Genomic DNA, 21886 nt, shown 5'->3' with positions numbered 1-21886 from the left:
TGGGGTCCTGAAAGTGGCTACTGAGGTTGATAGGGTGATAATGAAGGCATATGGCACAGTTGCCTTTATTAGTTAAAGCACTGAGTCTCAAGAGTTGGGAAGTAGTGTTGCAGCTTTATAAAACTATAGTTCTGCTGCTTCTGGAGTATTGCATTCAGTTCTGGCCACTATTATAAGAAAGTTGCTTTAGAGAGAGTGTGGAAGAGATTTACCAGAATGCTGCTCATTGAAGGGCATGTGCTAAAAGGAGACTCCGGAAAAACCTGCATTCTTTTCTCTGGACTGGTGGAAGCTGAGGGGAGATCTGATGAAGGTTTATAAGATTGAGAGGTGTAGACAGCCAGTATCTTTTTCCCATGGTTGAAATGTCTAATAAATGTCAGTGCGGGCACCTGGAGTGGTGATGGAGGCATTCAGGAGGCTTTCATATAGGCACATGACTGTGCAGGATATGGACAATGTGTAGTCAAGGGAATATTTAGTTGGACTTTTCATTACTATTGTAATTAGTTCAGTGCATTGTGGACCAAATGGCCTGTTCCTGTGCTCTACTATTCGATGTTCTAATTTGCTGATGACTGTTGGCCTGTAATTGATATATGCTTTACTTTTTAAGCAATAATCCAACATCAGCAGTCTTCCAATCTTCTGGACCACATCAACCTCCGGGCAGCATTGAAAATTGCAGTCAAAGCATCTGCAATTTTATCCCATGCTACTTTTAGTAGTCGGGATGTGTTTTTAATCCATTTTCAAATATGCTCAAATGCTCAGTGCTTCCACTTGTTTCTCCCATCAAGTATCTCCACTTGCTCACCTTGGATATGGTATTAACTTCAACCCTTTTGTTTATGAAGATGCAGGGTGGGGGATATATTTTATGAACTTCAACCACATATTTCAGCTGCATGTACATTGATTACTATTCATGAATTTACAAGTGAAACATTAATTCTGGAGCGAAAGTGCCTTACTGAGTATTTCCAGTGTTTTGCTTCAGTGTTACATTGTCTATCCTGAAGTCAGCATTCAGATTATGACTGCTTTTGGCTATATGCATGTATGGTTGAATGATAATGAAACTTGAACTTGAAATGATCGATAATCTAACTCTGTTTGACTGCAGAAGCTGAAAACGTGTCTGATTATGGCAGTGATGCCAGCCATACAGGTGATCCCTTCTCTCCAGAGTGTGAATTTCTCACCACACAGGTAAGATGTTAATTTTTATCTTGTGATCTGTTAAAATTTCATTTTTACATAATTTCAGCAAATATTACCAATTTATTGCAAAACGTTTTCTTAATAGTTGAATTTTTACATTTTGTCCTTTCAGCTTTGCATTTTGCTTAATTTACATTTGTTTACTTACAACTACAGAATTCAACAATACTTCTGTTAGACAAATGATATTTACCAAAAAAAAATTGACGTTGTCCAGATGTTGTAGAGAAAGACTGCATTGCATAAAGGTTCTGGTGACATTTTTCTTTTATCTTTTTAAGTACCTAAGCCTGAAAGGTGTTTGGCTGGGAAGGAACCTCTGGAATAAAAGTAGTTCATTGATCTAGTTGCTTTTTTTCTCCCCATCTATTTCTGCCTAACAACGTGTTCTATAAAGCAACATTTTAAATAAGTTACATTCACTAGCAAATAATTCACTATCTGACCTTTAGAAATTCAGTGGTTCAGTAAGTGGTTTACCAGTTGATGTTTCCCAAAGCCCAGGTTCCTGCATTCCCTTTTAAACTTTAGGGGTTCATTTGGAAATTTGTTTTAATACTGTATTAAATCTTTATTATAATGCTTATATAATTGAAATAAAATTGTTAGTATATTAACATGAATAACATCCAACAGTCCGAAATCATTGCGGGTCTGGCATCACCAAAGTCCTGAGCATGCTTCATTATCAGAATTATATTGTATTTTAGAACCATTTTCAAATGAATTTTATCTTTCTATCCATGCTGACCAGAAGGTATTGAGTAAGATTGTGCTGACCCAGGACCATTGCCCAGAATTGTCATCCACGCTTGTGCCCTCTGCATCTTCCCATGTATGTCACTTGCCCTTCAGTCTGTTGGATCCAGTCACAAATCCTCCAAGGTTTTTGCAAGTGATACATATCATTTTGCAGTGAAGAGTATCAATGATTAAAACAGGCACTTGAAGCTTAAATTTAAAGTATGGAATGGAAAAAATGAATTACATCAAATAATTAAATTAGAGCAAAGAAACTTTCCAATATTTTAATATATCCTTTATCTGCGGACATGGATCCCCACATTGAAATCAAAACGGCTTCAAATGCTGCAGCATCTGAGAAACTTTGCTTGTCTCCAGAATAAATGCTGGGCTCTCCTCTGTCTGAATATCATGGGTCTGGAAGCACACAACTTGAGTCTAGGACTTCATATGTATCCACACAGGGGAAAATTTAGTGAGATTCAGTCCATTAGTTTCCACATAGACTGTATCTGGTAACTTAATTAGTGTGCAAACTTAAAGCACATGGTATTGGGGGTATGGTATTGATGTGGATAGAGAATTGGTTGGCAGACAGGAAGCAAAGAGTGGGAATAAACGGGATCTTTTCAGAATGACAGGCAGTGACTAGTGGGGTACCGCAAGGCTCAGTGCTGGGACCCCAGTTGTTTACAATATATATTAATGACTTGGATGAGGGAATTAAATGCAGCATCTCCAAGTTTGCGGATGACACGAAGCTGGGCGGCAGTGTTAGCAGTGAGGAGGATGCTAAGAGGATGCAGGGTGACTTGGATAGGTTAGGTGAGTGGGCAAATTCATGGCAGATGCAATTTAATGTGGATAAATGTGAAGTTATCCACTTTGGTGGCAAAAATAGGAAAACAGATTATTATCTGAATGGTGGCTGATTAGGAAAAGGGGAGGTGCAACGAGACCTGGGTGTCATTATACACCAGTCATTGAAAGTGGGCATGCAGGTACAGCAGGCGGTGAAAAAGGCGAATGGTATGCTAGCATTCATAGCAAGAAGATTCAAGTACAGGAGCAGGGAGGTACTACTGCAGTTGTACAAGGCCTTCGTGAGACCACACCTGGAGTATTGTGTGGAGTTTTGGTCCCCTAATCTGAGGAAAGACATTCTTGCCATAGAGGGAGTACAAAGAAGGTTCACCAGATTGATTCCTGGGATGGCAGGACTTTCATATGATGAAAGACTGGATCGACTAGGCTTATACTCTCTGGAATTTAGAAGATTGGGGGGGGGATCTTATTGAAACGTATAAAATCCTAAAGGGATTGGACAGGCTAGATACAGGAAGATTGTTTCCGATGTTGAGGAAGTCCGGAACGAGGGGTCACAGATTGAGGATAAAGGGGAGGCCTTTTAGGACCGAGATGAGGAAAAACTTCTTCACACAGAGAGTGGTGAATCTGTGGAATTCTCTGCCACAGGAAACAGTTGAGGTCAGTTCATTGGCTATATTTAAGAGGGAGTTAGATATGGCCCTTGTGGCTAAAGGGGTCAGGGGGTATGGAGAGAAGGCAGGTACAGGGTTCTGAGTTGGATGATCAGCCATGACCATACTGAATGGCGGTGCAGGCTCAAAGGGCCGAATGGCCTACTCCTGCATCTATTTTCTATGTTTCTAACTCTAGTAGCTGTTACTCATGAACATTCATAACTCAATGCCAGCAGGCTACCTCGCTAGAGATAGTAATGATCTCTGCATACATTTGTTCAAAATCTGACCTGTATCTATGCCATGTCATTCTTCCTTTGTTGCGCTGAGTGTACATATTTCAATGTCTTTCCCGGTATATTCTCATAATGGGTCCTAAACCAAACTGATGCGCTTGGGTTGGCTTTATGGTGCCTTTCCCACCATACACAGCAGAATATTCCATTTCTTTAGTAATGGGGATATGTAAATGTATATTATGTTTAAGGTAGATATTCGTTTATGTTGTAATGATTGTAACTGTATTGTGGGGTGCAATATATTCTAATCAATGTGTGCTCTTAAATTAACTTTGTGGGTAATTAAAGGTGGTATGTCCTGGTGCCTCAATAAACGAGGTTCATTACCCTCAGTATGGGAGAGAAATGGGAGCTGCCAGGAGTTCGTACTGGCTTCTACAGAGTTGTTGTTGTGTTTTCTGGTAGATATATTTTTGTAAATCTGCACTTTTATTTTCACTAATTTTTGTAATTTTGACTTTTGATCCACCTAATACACCCTTGCATTAAAAGTGCTAAGCGACTCCAGCCATTTTTCCTGTGGTCCCTCACATGTAACAAATTATATCCTGAATCACTCCTTCTGTTACCTGGTACATTGGGCAAAACTTCTGCACCTTAAGACCATAAGACGTAGAAGCAGAATTAGGCCATTCAACTTATCGAGTCTGCTCGCCATTCCATCATGGCTGATCCTGGATCCCACTCAACCCCATAAATCTGTCTTCTTGCCATAACCTTTGACGCTCTGACCAATCAGGAAACTTAATCAATTTTTGCTTTAAATATACCCATGTTCATGGCCTCCACAGCTGTCAGTGATAGAGCATTCTACAGATTCACTACTCTCTAGCTAAAAAAAATTCCTCCTTACCTCTGTTCTAAAGGGTCACCTATCAATTTTGAGGCTGTGCCCTTTAGTTCTGGGCACCCCCACCATAGGAAGCATCCTCTCCACATCCACTCTATCGAGTCCTTTCAACATTTGGTAAGTTTCAATGAGGAATTCTTTTCCCCCACCCCCTGGCATTCTTCTAAATTCCAGTGAGTATAGGTCCAAAGCTGCCAAGCACTTCTCATATGTTAACCCAGAATCATCCTTGCGAACCTCCTCTGTACTCTCTCCAATGACAACCTCCTTTTTTCTACCCATGTCATTGGTATCAATATGTACCACGAATTCTGGCTGATTGCCCTCCCATTTCAGGATATTGTGGATGTGTTCGATAACAGCGAAAACCCTGGCACCTGGGAGGCAAACTACCATATATGTTTCTTTTTCACATCCACAGAGTCGCCTATCTGTCCCCCTAACTATAGAGTCCCCTATTACTGCTACCACCCTCTTCCGTTCCCTACCCTTCTGAGCCACAGGGCCAGACATGGCATGGCAGAGGCATGGTCGCTGTTTCCCCCAGGTAGGTTATTCCCCCAACAGTACTTAAGTTGGGGGGGGGGTGGCCCCACAGGGGTGCTCTCTACTATATGACATTCTCCCCTCCCTCTCCTGGCAGTCACCTATTTATCTGTCTCCTGTAGCCTTGGGGTGACTACCTCCCTGTAACTCGGGTCTCTCACCACCTCACTTTCCCTAAGAAGCCAAAGGTCATTGAGCTACAGCTCCAGTTCCCTAACATGGTCTCTAAGGAGCTGCATCTCAATGCACCTGGTGCAGATTTGGCCATCAGGGAGGCTGGAAGTCCCACATCTGACACCCGGAACAGAACACTGGCCCTGCAGGTATACCCTCTATTCTTTCAAGAGTTAAAAATGAAGAAATAAACTTGCCTACTTACCTCACCTCCCCTGTTCTCACGTAAGCCTGTTGAGCCAAAGCCTTACCACTCTGACAACCACTCCGCTAGACAGTACTTCTCTTTATGGAGACTGGGTTTTTCAAGACCCTCTCTGGAACTATGTAGGAGTGCTTCTGATGCGTCTGTGCCACTGTCCAATCAAATACTCCTGCTAACAACTAGCTGCTTTTTTTTTGCTCTGGGCCTGTGTGGCAATGCTTCTACTGTGTCTGCTTTGCTGTCCAATCAAACCTTATGTTATAGTGGTTAATTCAGGACAGATGGGTGGGGGGGGAGGTGGGTATTTGATTGATACACACTACTTTCCGTAGGGATCACGCCCTCTGATTCCCTTGTCTATTTGTCCCTCCCAACTAATCTCCCTCCTGGTATTTATCCCTGCAATTGGCCGAAGTGCTGCACTTGCCCATTCACCACCTCCCTAATCTCCATTCAGAGCTCCAAACAGTCCTTCCAGGTGAGGCAACAGTTCACCCATGAACCTGCTGGGGTCATCCATTGTGTCCGGTGCTCCCAATGCAACCTCCTCTACATTGGTGACACCCATCGTAAATTTGGGTACCACTTTGTCACGCACCTCCACTCAATCTGTCAAAAGTGGGAAAAGTGGCCGAACATTTTAATTCCAATTCCCGTTCCATCATGTCAATCCCTGGCCTGATGGCATGAACATCAACTTCCCCTTGTTGGGAAAAAAAAATCCCTCTCTTCTTCTATTCCCCACTCTGGCTTCTTGCCTCTTCTCACCTGCCTATTGCCTGGTATCCCTTCCCTTTCTCCTATGATCCATTCTCTTCTATTAGATTCCTTCCTCAACAGCCCTTGCCTTTCCCACCTGTCTGGCTTCACTTATCACCTTCCAGCTATCATCCTCCTTGTTTTCTCTCTCTCTCTCTTTCCCCCCCCCCAACAACGTTTTCTGGCGTCTTTCCCCTTCCTTTGCAGTCCAAGTGAAGGTTCTTGACTGTTTGTTCATTTCAATGGATGCTGCCTGATCTGCTGAGTTACAGCATGTTGTGTGTTTTGCATTTGATTGATAGCACAGATAATACTCTATGGAAAGAGGCCTTTCAGCCCAGCTTGTCCATGTTGACCAAAACACACATACACTCGTCTCATTTAGCTCATCTCTCTCTCCTAATGTATTTTAAGTGTGATCATTGCATCCGTCTCAACTGTTTCCATTGACAACCTGCACCACACCCACTATTTTTTTGCACAAACCTCCATGGGCTGCACCCATCCCAAACCCATACCTCCAGTCCCCAACTGCCCAATTTGATCAGAAGAAGAAGAAGAATAGGCCTTAACTCGGCAGTGGAGTTATCGGGGCACTGTCTTTTTGACGGTGTTTCCGTAGCAAGCTATTCTTGTTTTTACGAGGCCGAGTTGCTAGCTCGACGCTCAACCCGACTTGGATTTGAATTTGGGAACCTTCGCTCTGGAGTCCGGCGTTGATATTATTGCGCCACCAAACGGGACAATTTGATCAGAATTTGAGCATAATTCTTCTGTAGCTCCTACCTGATCCACTGAGTTTATCCAGTATTTTGTGTGATCCAATTCTCTAGCATCTTCATTCTCTCATGTATCTGAGTATATTTCTTCAGTCTTTTGAATGATTAACAAATAGATTTAAATGTTTTAACAAAATTCTGTTATTTTGCTAGTTAATAAGTCAGGTGCACAGGTGGCCTTAGTACACGTTTCCCCCGCCATCCAAAGGTAGAGCGTTCCTATGAAACGGTTCGTAAGCCGAAATGTCATAAAGCGAAGAAGCAATTACCATTTATTTATATGGGAAAAATTTGTGAGCGTTCACAGACCCAAAAATAACCTGCCAAATAACACATAAAACCTAAAATAACAGTAACATATAGTAAAAGCGGGAATGATATGATAAGTACATAGCCTATATAAAGTAGAAATACTTTTCCACAATCATTACTGAACTGTTCTCCGTAGCGAAAATCTCACGCAAGCGCTGTTGGCAAAAACACGGCGCAAGCGCTCTCCAGTAACCTTTAAGCTATGAAGCTGCCAAATCATACCAAATAACACGTAAAAATACACAGCCTATATAAAGTAGAAATAATGTGTGTACAGTGTAGTATCACTTACTGGAATCGGGAAGACAGCGCTGAGCACACGGATGCTGGTGTGTTAGACTGAGTCATCGCAGGTTGGGTGGTGCAGTGGCCCCCACCTTCCAGGCCACCGAGCCATATATTGCCGCGAAACAAACATGCTAATTAATTAGCATGTTTGTTTCAGCTTTTTTCTTAAAGATGTGCTGTGTGCCTCCCGGCTACCGTTGCTTTCTCCGCGAATTGGTATCTGTTCATGGCCTGGGCGTTGGGGTGGTGGGACAGTGGGGTGTCATCTCGTCGTCTGTTTCCATTAGAGCAGGCAGCTCATCTTCTCCTATGACTGCTCACCTCGAGGTGGAGGTTCGTCGTCTGCTGTGGCTGATGTGGAAGGCTTGCTTGACTGCTGAGCCTCGTGCATTTTTCTATCACACAGTTCTTTGTAAGGACTCAAACCATCCTGCAAATATCCCTCTAAACCGATGTACCCTTTCAAAATTAAAGTCGTACTTTATCATTACTCATTACTTTTTTCTTCCAATTGCATCAACTCTTCATCTGTCAGTTCTTGGTCATGAGATGCCAAAACCTCTTCAACATCATGTTCGTCAGCTTCTACAAGCCAAAATCACTTTGTCCTTACTTCGTTCACCACGGTCAAAACGCTTAATTATGTCTAGTTTTACTGTAAGTGTAACACCTTTACAAGCTCTTTTAGGCTTTTCCGATACCATAGAACTCATCTTGCAAACGGCTGCTCGCAAGCACGTGTTAAAGTAATGCCGTTCCGAATCTGGGGAGAGCGGCTGCTCGGGGCGCACGCTGCCTTTTATCGCGCGCTGATTTTTTTTTTCGTAACAGTGAAAACACCACCTGAAAGCGAAAACAGGGTACTAATGTAGGTCTTTTGTAACAGTGAGGTTTCGTAAAGCGAACATTCGAAAAGCGGGGGACACCTGTATTTAAGTAGTTTTGTTTTTTAGTTATTTTGTATGTTTTTAGGAGTAGAAATCTCACTACATTCTGTTTGTTACTAATGAATACAAAATAAATTTTGCGTGGAATTCAATGCAGAACAGTTCAGATGTAGCACTGGCAATGGTGATGTAGTTACTGAGTTTGCTATCCCTCAAGGGATGTATTTATGAAATAGAAGTAAAAGGGCATTTTGATGATGTTAGATGAAGGGCTGAAAACAGACTTGTGGGGCATAATTTGTATGGACCGCTTGGAACTAAAGAGCTGTTTTGTGCTACAAGCCCTAATTTGCTCATTATTAACCAGTTGATAAATGTATAACTGTGTAACTATTCTTCTGGAATACTCTAGAACATACTATGCCACAAGGTAGCTTTAAACCATACAAAGGACACGATTTCTGATTGGATCATCGTCAATGCAATTAGGAATGGAGAACAAGATGTCATAATTATACATTAGTCCTGACTAAGGGGTTCCTGCTTCAAATTGCAATGGAAAAACTGTCTTGAACTTCAGTTAAAGATAGAATCGGACTTAACTGAAATGGGCAAATTAACAGAGCTGAAATTATAGAGTAGAAAGTAATCACAAATTCGGCAAACTGTGCTGATATAGGTAATTGAGTCGGATTGGGTTATTTCCTGTTTTTTGTTTTTTTTAAGACCATGACCTGTAATACTTTTGGTCTGTTGAAGTCATGGAATTTGAAATAGGAAAGCCTAGGAGAGTCTGGGCTCAGTGAATGCAAATAGAGAGATGAGTTTGAGATTATCAGATGTCTTTCTGATTTTAGAAATGTAAACTTCGTAGCACGTTTGTTTTTGTTTATAGGAATATTTCTGCATTGCTTTGACTGCAAACATTTAGCATTCCTGGGACTGGGCTTCATGTGGAAATATGTTGAGAATTTGACTGCTGATATTGTAGAGGGTTTTCAGGAATTAGGTTTATAGCTGCAAGTGAATCTTTATATATTTTGGAAGCCAATTCTTTCAACTAATATCAAATTTAAATGATGAAATATATTGCTGTCCCACAGGGGGCATGCCCTATTCTGATGGTTGAAAGTTGCTTCCGTTGAGATTGGTTAGCTTAGTTTAGTTTAGAAACTGCAGCTACTTTTCACATTGGCCAGCTGCCTGGTGTCCAGTTTCAAATATTGTGGATATATAAAATAGCATGTGGAAGGGGTTTGCTCTCTTCTTCCTTTGTTTAAGGCAAGATGATTGGGAAGGTGTGCTCTGCATACACTTTTAACTAAGTATGTTTGTTGAATATTCAACTTTGTAGTGTCTGTAACTTGGGGAACATGAATGTTTGGTTGAATGTTTACTGTTTGTAAATAAGTGATTAATGTACCTATTCAAAGTCAGTGCACTTCCTGTCTCACTTGCCAGATCCACAAACCTAATTCACCATTACAGTTGCCGCAGTAATCTCAGATTGCACTGTTTACCAAAATGCAAAACCTAAAATACTAACAAGGCTTTGGGATTGGAGGCAATATCTTTCCATGCAGCAAATCAATGGGATGGAATACAAGAACAGCTATCTGAGGCAACATCCTGGTTAAAACAAATTTGCATAAATAAAACTGGAATCAAGTAATTTACTGTCATGCGGAACATAGTTTCTGAAACTAGAGCATTGTAATGTTTGTGGAATTGAACTGGTCAGGGTTCAAAGTAAAATTTATTATCAGAGTACATGTCACCACGTACAACCCTGAGATTCTTTTAGACTAATGTAAGCTGCTGTATTGAATGAGTGGCCACGAATTATTGCTACATTGCCTTGCTTTTTGAAGAGTGAAAGCAATTTTCCAGAGAAACCTGATCTACAACTTTTCGTATCATTTCTGATGTTAACTTGTATAGAGCCCGCTATGGTTAATTTGTATGTGACTGGTTAGGAGTGAGCTCCCATGTAGTAAATGTACATATCTAATTGGGTTACTTCATGTTCTTATTTAGTGCCACAAAGAATTTTTGTTTTGGTGAATATTTAATTTTTAAAATATTTCTATTAGTGCCATGGTAGTATTGTTTAAAAATATTATGGAAATTGTACATAAAAGTAACTTCAAAATGCAATGTCTATTGCACTGTACAAAATATTTTAAAGTTAAAATTAAGCTTCATTTAGCGCACTGTTTTCAATTAGTACAGTTCATATTTCAATTTGAAATGTTATTTTTCCAACCAACCCCCATACTTCCCAAGCAAAAGAATGTAATGCAGAATAACATAAAGAAACTTGAGCATGAAATGGCCATCCTTGAAGCAGTCCTGGATCAACATGGCAGCCTGGCCACTGAATATTTACACTCAATGAACCACCGAGAAGATTGTCCAGAGAGCCTTCAACATGAAGAGAAAATAAACAGTTTGTTGATAGAAAAGGGTAAAGTTCTTAAAATATAAATAAAACCAAAAATGTGGCAGATACTGAGTTTTATTAAAGATTGTATTTTTGTCTTGTTCCTTATTTCTGATATTCAACTTGCATAAATATTAACTGGTTTAAAAAAAGGCTTATGAATTTAACTCAGCAAAAATCCATAGTCTTAATAAAAGAAAAATCTGAAGATTGCTAGGAAATTTGTTCAGAGAACTTTTTGTTTTATGGAATGGAAGATTGATTGCTTTAGATGTAATGTTTAATTCACACCAATGTCCAAATTTGAAAATTCAGCTTTCCGAGATCTGAAACCAAAGAAGTTTTAAGGTGCATGTCATTACTCTTTATCTAATCTGCTGAATGTGCTTCATTTATTTTCAATAGTTTCATTATTGCTTCAAGATAAAAGCAATCATGTGCATGATAGTAGAAAGATTGAACATAATACAATTAAGCACTATTCATTATGCTTAGACGCTAGTTAAATTGAAATTTTGCTTCACAGAATAGAATTTAAGCATAGTTTAGACACTGTACTCTTCAGTTAAACTGCAGCTTCTTGATGTCATTTTCATTTGCTCTAATAAAGATTACAGCTGACTCAGCAAAACTGAAAAGAAGGATATACTGTAATGATTAAGTTTATAAATTGAAGTTCCAGGGATCAGCTTAACACTTGACATATTTCTGGGACTTCATTATTTTTAAAAAATATGCATAAGTGTATTTTGGAATAACTTCAAGAAATCTCTAATGATCAGTTCTGACATTTAAATCTATCCCATAAATCACAGATATCTGAAGCAATCACATTTTCTGTGTTCATCTTTGAGGTAATCTGAAGTCAAAGTTGCAGACAATATTCTGGATCATAAAGGGCCCTCTCTTTTAAAAAAGAAAGATACAGGAAGTGTTTGAATTTCCTTATTCCTTAAGTGCATTAGTGGGCCTGAATTTGGGCAGGGCAGGTTGATTTAATTGGAGATGTATGCAAAACCAGAATGTACTAAAGGTCAGGGCGTTCTCATTATATAATGGAAGTGAGAAATTTAATATTTCCTTAGGTTGAAACTAAGTCATTGAGTTTGTTTCATTGGAATGTAAAGTATTTTGATTCACCTCAGACATTCTGAAAGAAGTTGACAGGTTCAGTGGTGAGAAGCTGTTTCATGAAGCTAGTGAGTCTAACAAGGAAGCATATTCTCACAATATGATCTTGAACTGAAATCAAATATTTTTTAGTATTTCCTCCTTTTCTATTCCCAAGAGCTACAAGTGTTCAGTCATTGAGTATATGTAAGGATGCTCCTGTACTTTTAGATGAAGGGAGTCGTGAGATTGGACATTAAATGGACTTCAGGCACTGGATCTTCTTGATAAGAGGTCAAGTCGCTTGTTATCGGTACTACTTATACAAGACACTAGAGGAAAATGCCCTGCTCTGTACTCCAATCTTCAAATGTATCTGATCTGCTGTTGTTGAGTTTTCACTACTTGGTTGTATATGCAGTGAATAAACCAATTAGATCAATTTATTATATACTCTCTTCCCCTATGTTATAAAGTGACTGTCTGCTGGATATAGTGCTGTAGCTGTTATTTGCCCTCCAGTACTTTTGTCTGAGTGAACACTGAGTGTGAGTCACAGGAAGTTTATATGATTTTCAATCATCAGGAGATTACATCCACATATGCACCTGCACTTGCCCGGTGGCCTTTTCAGATTCTAATAACGTATTGAGTATCATTTCTTTATACAACTGGTGTCATTTAGTTCTTCTCTAAATATTCTGCACAAGAGTCAAGCAGATGTTTAGTTGATGAATATACTAATACATAACACTTGTATAATTTCAGATAACTTCCATCTGGAATCAATTATATTATTACAAACAGATAAATTGTGCATGTGGTTTTGGCTCTACCCTTGCCATCATTTGAAGAATCACAAGTTTATCTTGTCTATGTCCACAAATACATGATTTGATTAGTGTGTTCTTATAATTGTTTACAAAATGTAGTTTCAACAAGGTTCTCTTACTGACAAAACTGGCTTTAAGAAAGCAAATGCGATGGTTTAGTATTGGGCAATTCTAACACAAGACATCTGATTCAAAATTGGCAGTTTCTTTGAGGAAGGATATTCCTTTCAAAATTGTTTTTTGATTATGAAAGATAAATTTTAAAGTAGTTTGTTCAATTTTAATAAGTTGTTGATTTTAGAATTATTATTTTTGAGTCATGTCATTGAAAGGATACAATTTGAGAGTAGATAGGAAACACTTATTTAAATGGCTTCATCCAGTGCTTAGCAAGATCCTGCAACTTTTGGAATAACTCATTCCCATTTTGTTTATCTCTCCTGGCTCTATCCCCAACCTCTCCAACCACCTAGTTTTAATTTTTTGTAGCTTCATGCATTCAATATTTTCCACAATATAATTTATTTGTTCTGGCACCTCATTGCTTTTTCATAATCTGCACTTAATGCACATTGTTGGCTTGCTACTTTAAAGTAGCATGTGTATTTCAGGTAGTAGCATTCTGATGAGGGTTCAAATCCTCTTGCGTTGCTTAAGTGTTTTTCTTTATTTTACAACACCTTCATTTCATCAGACAGTGGATGATTTTGACAAGATGATGGTGAAATGTAAAGGCACTAAATCCTGTGGAAGATGTAAACTAAAGAATGAGCATGGAAATACTTTATGGATGGCAGTGAAACCACGTAACTTTTCAGATAAACCTTCATAAACCATTGGCGGTATTAAGGGATGTATTTCATTGGATCAGTTCAGTGGATCTGTCTTGAAGAGAAATTATTTAAGTAACAAATCCAAAATTATGTTATTATCTAAACTGTCAGATATCAGAACATTGAAGTGAAGTATCTGTTTGCATTTTGAAACTTGAATATATATGTGGGAAAATGTATAATTGCAAACTCATTGTTATGTTAACAGTTACTCCTGCCTGTCCGCTAGATGATGCTGAGATCTTGCGGACCCAATCAAAATGTCTTCCGGTAACTGAGGCCTTAAGACCTCAACAACAGCTAAACACAAGCATAACCTTTACACATGGTAATAAGGAGAAGACTAACTGGTAAGGTTCCAGCTTACAAAATTATATAATAGTACTGTTTTAAATTTTCATGTTTTTGATTAAAGGAACAACTTACAAGCATTGAATTTTCAAGGTTTAATGTAAATGTTCCCTTTTCTGTCTGCCCCACTGTTCTTAATGTAACATCAGTGCCTGTAGCCTTTTCCTGTACTCTAACCTTTTTTTAGTTATATGTAAATAAGTGGTACTTCTGAAGTTTGCTTTCGACAAAGGTGGATCAAATCATAACCATTGTGGGAGTAGGTGCTTCAAATGTTGATTGGAATTTGATCCTGCCATTGGTATTCAAGTAGCAATTATAGACATTTTTATTCTCACCAGATGCAGACCAATATTGAAAGCTACTGAATTTGAATGATTGCTGCTTATTATCCCATTTCAACAAAATTTGTTTCTTAAAAATAAGTGTCCTGTGTCAGTAGTGGGTTGGCTGCTGTTTGACCAAGGTTTGATTTAAAATTTGCAGAAACTGCTCAAAATGTTAACTATTAGAGTGAAATAAAAAGAGTAAATTCAACTAATCCTCAATGATAAAATGCTAAAAATTCACAGCAAATGTTCAGCATCTGGAAAAAGCTCAATATATAGGGTTAATTGTGGAGTTAATGTGGTTAATTGAATGGTGGTTCTGTTATCTCCTTATCATAGTTATTGGTTTTAGTCTCAAAGATACTGGTAGCAGTACTTCATGATATGTGTCAGTCAGTTTGCTGTGGTATTGCAAAGAATATATTTGGGTTTAAAAAATATATTTTTTTTCATATTAATGTGTTCCTTTTGTCCTGGGAATAACAATGAGTACACAAATGTATCTAGTTTGTATTAATTTTCTCTGCGCAAATTTCAATATTTTCAACTTTTTCTTCTGCACAGCCCAAAATCTTTAATGGATTTGGAAATTGGACAAATACCAGAGGGATTTCAAGAAATGAATGGCTTGCTCCATCAATGCCAATTTAAAGCAAGCTCTCAAAGGGAAATGAAGGAGCCTTCAATTGCAGAAAGAGAAAAAGAAATAAAAGATCAAGCAGACTTGGAGAGTGAAGGTATTTCTCATATAAGATATCATGAAGAATCACAACATTCATGATCGGCAAAAGCAAGACAACCACAGAGCACTTGATAAAGCCAGTAAATGTTCTGCCTGGGAGTGAAGCAAATTGGCTTGGTCTAAGTGCTACTACTAAAGCACACGGTATTAGGGGTAAGGTATTGGTGTGGGTGGAGAATTGGTTAGCAGACAGAAAGCAAAGAGTGGGAATAAACGGGACCTTTTCAGAATGGCAGGCGGTGACTAGTGGGGTACCGCAAGGCTCAGTGCTGGGACCCCAGTTGTTTACAATATATATTAATGACTTGGATGAGGGAATTAAATGCAGCATCTCCAAGTTTGCGGATGACACGAAGCTGGGTGGCAGTGTTAGCAGTGAGGAGGATGCTAAGAGGATGCAGGGTGACTTGGATAGGTTGGGTGAGTGGGCAAATTCATGGCAGATGCAATTTAATGTGGATAAATGTGAAGTTATCCACTTTGGTGGCAAAAATAGGAAAACAGATTATTATCTGAATGGTGGCCGATTAGGAAAAGGGGAGGTGCAACGAGACCTGGGTGTCATTATGCACCAGTCATTGAAAGTGGGCATGCAGGTACAGCAGGCGGTGAAAAAGGCGAATGGTATGCTGGCATTTATAGCGAGAGGATTCGAGTACAGGAGCAGGGAGGTACTACCGCAGTTGTACAAGGCCTTGGTGAGACCACACCTGGAGTATTGTGTGCAGTTTTGGTCCCCTAATCTGAGGAAAGACATCTTTGCCATAGAGGGAGTACAAAGAAGGTTCACCAGATTGATTCCTGGGATGGCAGGACTTTCATATGAAGAAAGACTGGATGAACTGGGCTTGTACTCGTTGGAATTTAGAAGATTGAGGGGGGATCTGATTGAAACGTATAAGATCCTAAAGGGATTGGACAGGCTAGATGCAGGAAGATTGTTCCCGATGTTGGGGAAGTCCAGAACGAGGGGTCACAGTTTGAGGATAGAGGGGAAGCCTTTTAGGACCGAGATTAGGAAAAACTTCTTCACACAGAGAGTGGTGAATCTGTGGAATTCTCTGCCACAGGAAACTGTTGAGGCCAGTTCATTGGCTATATTTAAGAGGGAGTTAGATATGGCCCTTGTGGCTACGGGGGTCAGGGAGTATGGAGGGAAGGCTGGGGCGGGGTTCTGAGTTGGATGATCAGCCATGATCATAATAAATGGCGGTGCGGGCTCGAAGGGCCGAATGGCCTACTCCTGCACCTATTTTCTATGTTTCTATGTCTTATTCACAAGAACATCTGAGCTGTAAATTTTGATCTAACCTGTATGTCTAGGTATTTTGAGCAAAGGAAGCTCGTGGGCAATAAATGGTGCTATGCTATGAGTTGGGCCTGTTTAAACATCTACTTAATTCTATGATCTAATGGACATAATTTTCACAGTAAACATGCCTGCAGTTGCACTATGGGTTTAGTACTCAACAGTTAAGGTTAGCAATTTTTTCTGATTGGTGAAAACATAGCCTGAATATGTGGATTGTATAGGTTAGCATTCAATGGGATCTTTAAGGATAGTTCTGAGAGAGTTCATATTTCCTTGATGGACATTCAGTGTCTTGTATCACAATGAAGGTGCCCACCTATCATCCCTGTACAGTCTTCATTAACAGCTCTTTCTCTGTCCAGTCTACTCTCCTGCCATTCCTCTCGATGGGAAATAACACAAGCAGTGTTCTTTTTCATCAGTGACTTTAAAGGTAGATAGAAGAGCAGTGTTTATTAATGGGCAAAATGAATACAGAATTTATAGGACAAGTGTTTATTTTCGCAAGGTCCCAGTTGACATGCTTCAGGAAGTCACCTTGTGTCTCTTAAATGTTCTTCATGTGCAGTGCAGCCAATCCATTTATAGCAGTAACTGAATAGTGAAATTTGAGCATAAATAATACTAGAAGCCCTCATTAGTGACTTTCTATTGCTGCTTACCTTTGGAAAAAGATTTTTAATTGTTGCATTATCCAAAATAATGCAATTTCCTCAACCAGCTAAGCTACTGTATGTTGGATGCCTGCCTTTTGAAGTTTAATTGAAGGACATTATTTAATTTATCTCAGTTATTGTACAAAGTTCAGTACAATGGAAAAAGGAGTGGGAAATGGTTTAAGGCATGTGAATTGTTTTTCTCATAAATCCCTTTCAAATACTCTGCAGACTTGATAGTTACTTTGACAATCTTAAAGTACTAAAATGACACTTTACATTATTTATTACCTAGTCTTGCCTTCTCGGGCATTCCTTGAAGTAATGATTTCTGTAAAAGTGTCCAAATCCTGTTAGTTCTTGTGTTTAAAAACATTAACATTGTGTTTACTCTTTAAGAAAATGTTGTCAGTGATGAGAAGCTACTGAAAGACATGCTGATTCAGAAATTGGACAATAAAGGAAAGGAGGAGTGTAACTTGGTACCAGCAGAAAAAACTCCCGGTTGGCACCCCAGGATTGTGTTGCAACAAGCACAAGGGATAGCTGGCCGTCTTAGTCTGCCACAACCTCAAAACCAGAGAACCAACAAACAAGCAATGTGCAAAGACTTCAAACAAAATAGCTCTTCTCGTGCTTCATCTCCTGTTTTCAACAAAGCTTCAAACTCTACAAAGAGCACTGTCACAGCAGTTCAAAGAAAAATGTCTTTTGTGGCTTCAGGATTGAACAAACGTGAAATTGTAAGCTTAAATTATGTTGATTTTAATACTTCAGTGAAGGAACAATTAATCTCTCCAATTTAGATATCAAGCCTGTAAGAATTTTTTCACCTTCCTGTTTGTTATATTTTTAGTGCTGCCTGTTGATCAAATCTAGTGTTTACTGACAGATGAATTACTGAACCTGACCATTGGAGGGAGCTGAATTAATGGTTATCATTTAGCCTGGAAATAGTTCAGTTGTCAGGTTAATTCAGCTGCTTTCACTGTTGTGCTCAGCAGTTCCCTGCAAATTTCCTCAGTTAGATATTCCACAGACACTAACTGCAGAGTGGTAACAATGTTATCGCTTGTGTAAGTAATCTAATCGGGTAGATGGAGCTCGTCAGCCTGGGAAGGCAGTCCATCTAAGAGAGGGAAAACTCTGATTTCAAATCTCCACTGCCTTGCGGCCATACCCACTCATGGGAAAGGCTTCGGGAGTAAACCCTGAGGACAAATCTGGAGCTGGGGTCCCTCAGGCAGTCCTCGTTCTGGCAACTTCTGCGATGACACTGTTGCCAAGCTGTATCGGCCCTTGCCCTTCCCTTAGACAACATCGGTGTTGTGGAGAGGGGAGACTTGCTGCGTGGACAACTGCTGGTCATCCATACAACCTTGCCCAGGCCTGCGCCCTGGAGAGGACACTCCAGCGTCGCCTCACCACGGCGGCACAACACGGATAGACTTTCCAGGTGCAGATCCATGGTCTCGCGAGACTAACGGATGCCACCAAATAATCTAATAATTGACTTTGCCTATTTGCCAAGCTTCAACAAAATTTGATGTTTAAAATAACATTGCCAAAGTTCTGAGGAAATTTTGTATATTTTTAAATAGTGTATCTAAGCTTCAACGTTGAAAATGTATATAACACAAAAATATGGAATGAAGCCCAGCATTTTAGTAAATTGAAGTAAAATTAAAGTTAAAAGTGCTTCTGTATTAAAAACCAACTTTATTCTGCTTTCTAGAGCAACCAATTTTTTGTAGCTATATTAAGCAAATGTCAGTATAATTTACAGAAGTTGGTTATGAAAATAGTGAAGTTATTCCAGAAGTTTATTGTGTCAGATCTGATCCTGTTTTTTTCAATTAACCACATGTGCTAAACCATCTAAGGTAATATCTAGCTGTAAAAAATTGGAAGCATTTAACTCTGAGGTAAAGGCAGGAGTTAAATGCTCTACTTCCATTGAGAGTTAGAATAAATTATCCTCTACTAGGAGAGTAGTAGTGAAGGAAACAAAATGTGAACACGTTCTGAGATGGGCTGTATCGTCATGAGCTAACTTTCTTTAGTCTTTTTCCCTTGTACAATGTGTAACTTGGATTGCTCTACTTGTTGTCCACACTACGATTGAACTGATCTATTCCAAGTAGTCACCATTATGCAAAATTCTACAGGGTCTATATAGAGCCAGTGAAATTACAAAACAATTGAAAAGTGAAAAAGGATGGGCTTTCACTGTATTTGAAGCTTGCACGTGATAACATTCTAACTTTGCCCTTCGTGTGAAGCATATACAGTTCATCTTGGTGTAATATAACTTGTTTACTCCCGCACAGTCTGTTCTTCTCTTGCATCACCACTCTCCCAAAACAAAGTTCACTACCAAAGCTAGTGGGCCAGAGTGGAATTTGCAAGCATCTGTGATGTCTTCAGTACTGATATTTTTGCTTCTGGAGCCAACAAAAACAAGGAAACTAGTTTGAAACTTAATGTGTAAAAGCATTGAGTGTTCAAGCATTGAATATTGCTTTTGCAAATTGAGGGAAATTCTAAAACTTCACAGCTATGACATTATAATACTCCATTTTGTGCTAATGTCACTTGTGACAGGAACCTGGCTTTGATCGACTGAGAGGTAATAATTTACAAAATGCACCAGTCTTTGCGGTTAGCATTCAAAAATAAATTTGAAGTAACTGCAGTGGCCACCAGCAATTTGATCAATTTAGACTTGTCAGGATTTCCTCCCAGTTTTGATTTTTCTAAAAGAAAATCTACATTGTTAATTTAATTTTATTAGAGCAATATTGTATTAAAATTTGAGGTGAATTTCAATACAAGTGCTGAAATTTTATCATCAGTAAGACGAGAGGTTTGTTAGTCCCATGATTTTTTTTCCTCCATCTCTCCCTTTGTTTGCATTCACCTGCCACATTCATCTTCCAAACTGACCCCATTACCTGCTTGTCATCTTACGCCCTTTAGTCCACCGATTACCTTTTTTGCCACTCCCCTTTTCCTCTGCTGGCCCTCTCAGCTTTCAGTCCTGATGCACAGTTTCCTCCCACCGGTGCTGCTTGACCTGCTGAGATCTTCCCGCAGATTGTGTGTTGCCCCTGATTATCTTTACTTTAAAATACATGTGAACCAGATGGATCAACTTTCTTTCAAAAGAACAATTTTTTGATTTGCTTCCATGTTTTACAGTATCAGTATGTTTTAGGATTGAATATCCTTTTGAAAAAAAAAATCATTAATTGTAGAAGTAGCTAGGTTTAATTGTATAATGAAATAGTGTTTATTTTTGATATTAGTTGGTGCTGGTTCTCGAGAAATTCTATCAGTTCATTTCCCTCACTTATGTCCCTGTAACCTTTTCTCCTGCATGCCCACCAGCCCCTCTTTAATTTGCCTACTTGACTCAGTGTAATTTACAGTGACCAGCCAACCAGCTCACTTTTGAGATGGGGGAGAACACTAGAGCAAATTGGGGTAACATTCACATGTCCCAAGGAAAACAAAACATGCAGATTTCTCACACAAATTAGAAGTAAGGTACTATGACGAAGTAGCACGACCTGCTGCACTAACAAAGTAAAAGTTCACTGTGTATCTAAATTGATCTTGCTAATTTTATTACAGCAATTGGTTGAAGCTTTTGCAAGAAAAATGGGAGCTGAATTTCAGAGTAACTTTTCACCTAGTACAACTCACGTCATCATGAAAACAGGTGCAGTATTATTTTGCTAGCTTTATCTTTTCAACGATGTAGCATTCTAGATATGAAGAGAGCTAAGAATCACATTGAAAGGCATATCTGGTCCAGTTTGCCACATGGACTATTCCAGTGCTTAGCACTGCTCAGGAGCTTCCTCTGTTCTATTAATGTCCTCTGAAGCTACTCACCAATTCATGCTCCTTTGGATGCAACAAATGTGTAAAACATTTACACATTTGATGCTTACATGGCTAAAATTAAAACCGTTTAAAAATGGGAAGAGTGCATGTTGATATGAAGATTTTTTTAAGCTACTTGTTGAAATGCTTAATTTTGTCAAGATTTACATTGCAATTGTACCAAATTGAGTACCTGCAGTTTTGTTTAATTACCAATTCTCCTGGGGATCTCCGTATGTTGCCGATTTGCATGTCAAGGCAGTAAAGAGCAACTTAGCTGCTCAGATAGTTTTGTACAGTTTAATTGATGAATGTTCATTTCTGCAAACAGCTTGAAGGATTCCAACACAGGACAAATTGTAAACTAGCAATTAAAATAGAATGTATAAAAATGGAGATCTGTGAACCAGCTATATAAGGAAGTAGTAATAGCAGTAAGCCATACAGTTCCTCTAGATGACTTCACACTTAAAATAATGTTTGATCTTTGGCTTTGGCTCCATTTTCTGGCCTGTTTTTCCCCTCTTAACACCTGTGAAGTGTGAGCAGAAAACATGATCTTGAACATCTTGAATACAGGTTTCCCCCGCCATCCGAAGGTAGAGCGTTCCTATGAAACGGTTCGTAAGTCGAAATGTCGTAAAGCGAAGAAGCAATTACCATTTATTTATATGGGAAAATTTTTTGAGCGTTCGCAGACCCAAAAATAACCTACCAAATCATGCCAAATAATACATAAAACCTAAAATAACAGTAACAAAATAGTAAAAGCAGGAATGATATGATAAATACACAGCCTATATAAAGTAGAAATAGTTCTCTACAACAATTGCTT

The 21886-nt window shown here is 39.1% G+C and overlaps 1 protein-coding gene across 1 annotated transcript in view; it reads left to right on the top strand.

The window, feature by feature from the left end:
- LOC134340115 (breast cancer type 1 susceptibility protein homolog) overlaps window positions 1–21886 on the top strand; it is a 113901-nt gene that overhangs the window by 35520 nt on the left and 56495 nt on the right. Inside the window, exons 9-14 of the mRNA XM_063036983.1 lie at window positions 1127–1212; window positions 10838–11018; window positions 13979–14120; window positions 15015–15187; window positions 17560–17903; window positions 20797–20884. Of these exons, the coding sequence (XP_062893053.1) occupies window positions 1127–1212; window positions 10838–11018; window positions 13979–14120; window positions 15015–15187; window positions 17560–17903; window positions 20797–20884 (1014 nt within the window). The remainder of the gene's footprint in view (window positions 1–1126; window positions 1213–10837; window positions 11019–13978; window positions 14121–15014; window positions 15188–17559; window positions 17904–20796; window positions 20885–21886) is intronic.

This window comes from Mobula hypostoma, chromosome X1, assembly GCF_963921235.1.
Source record: "Mobula hypostoma chromosome X1, sMobHyp1.1, whole genome shotgun sequence".
In the NCBI taxonomy this organism is placed as follows: domain Eukaryota; kingdom Metazoa; phylum Chordata; class Chondrichthyes; order Myliobatiformes; family Myliobatidae; genus Mobula; species Mobula hypostoma.
This window is presented reverse-complemented; position numbering and strand designations above follow the sequence as displayed.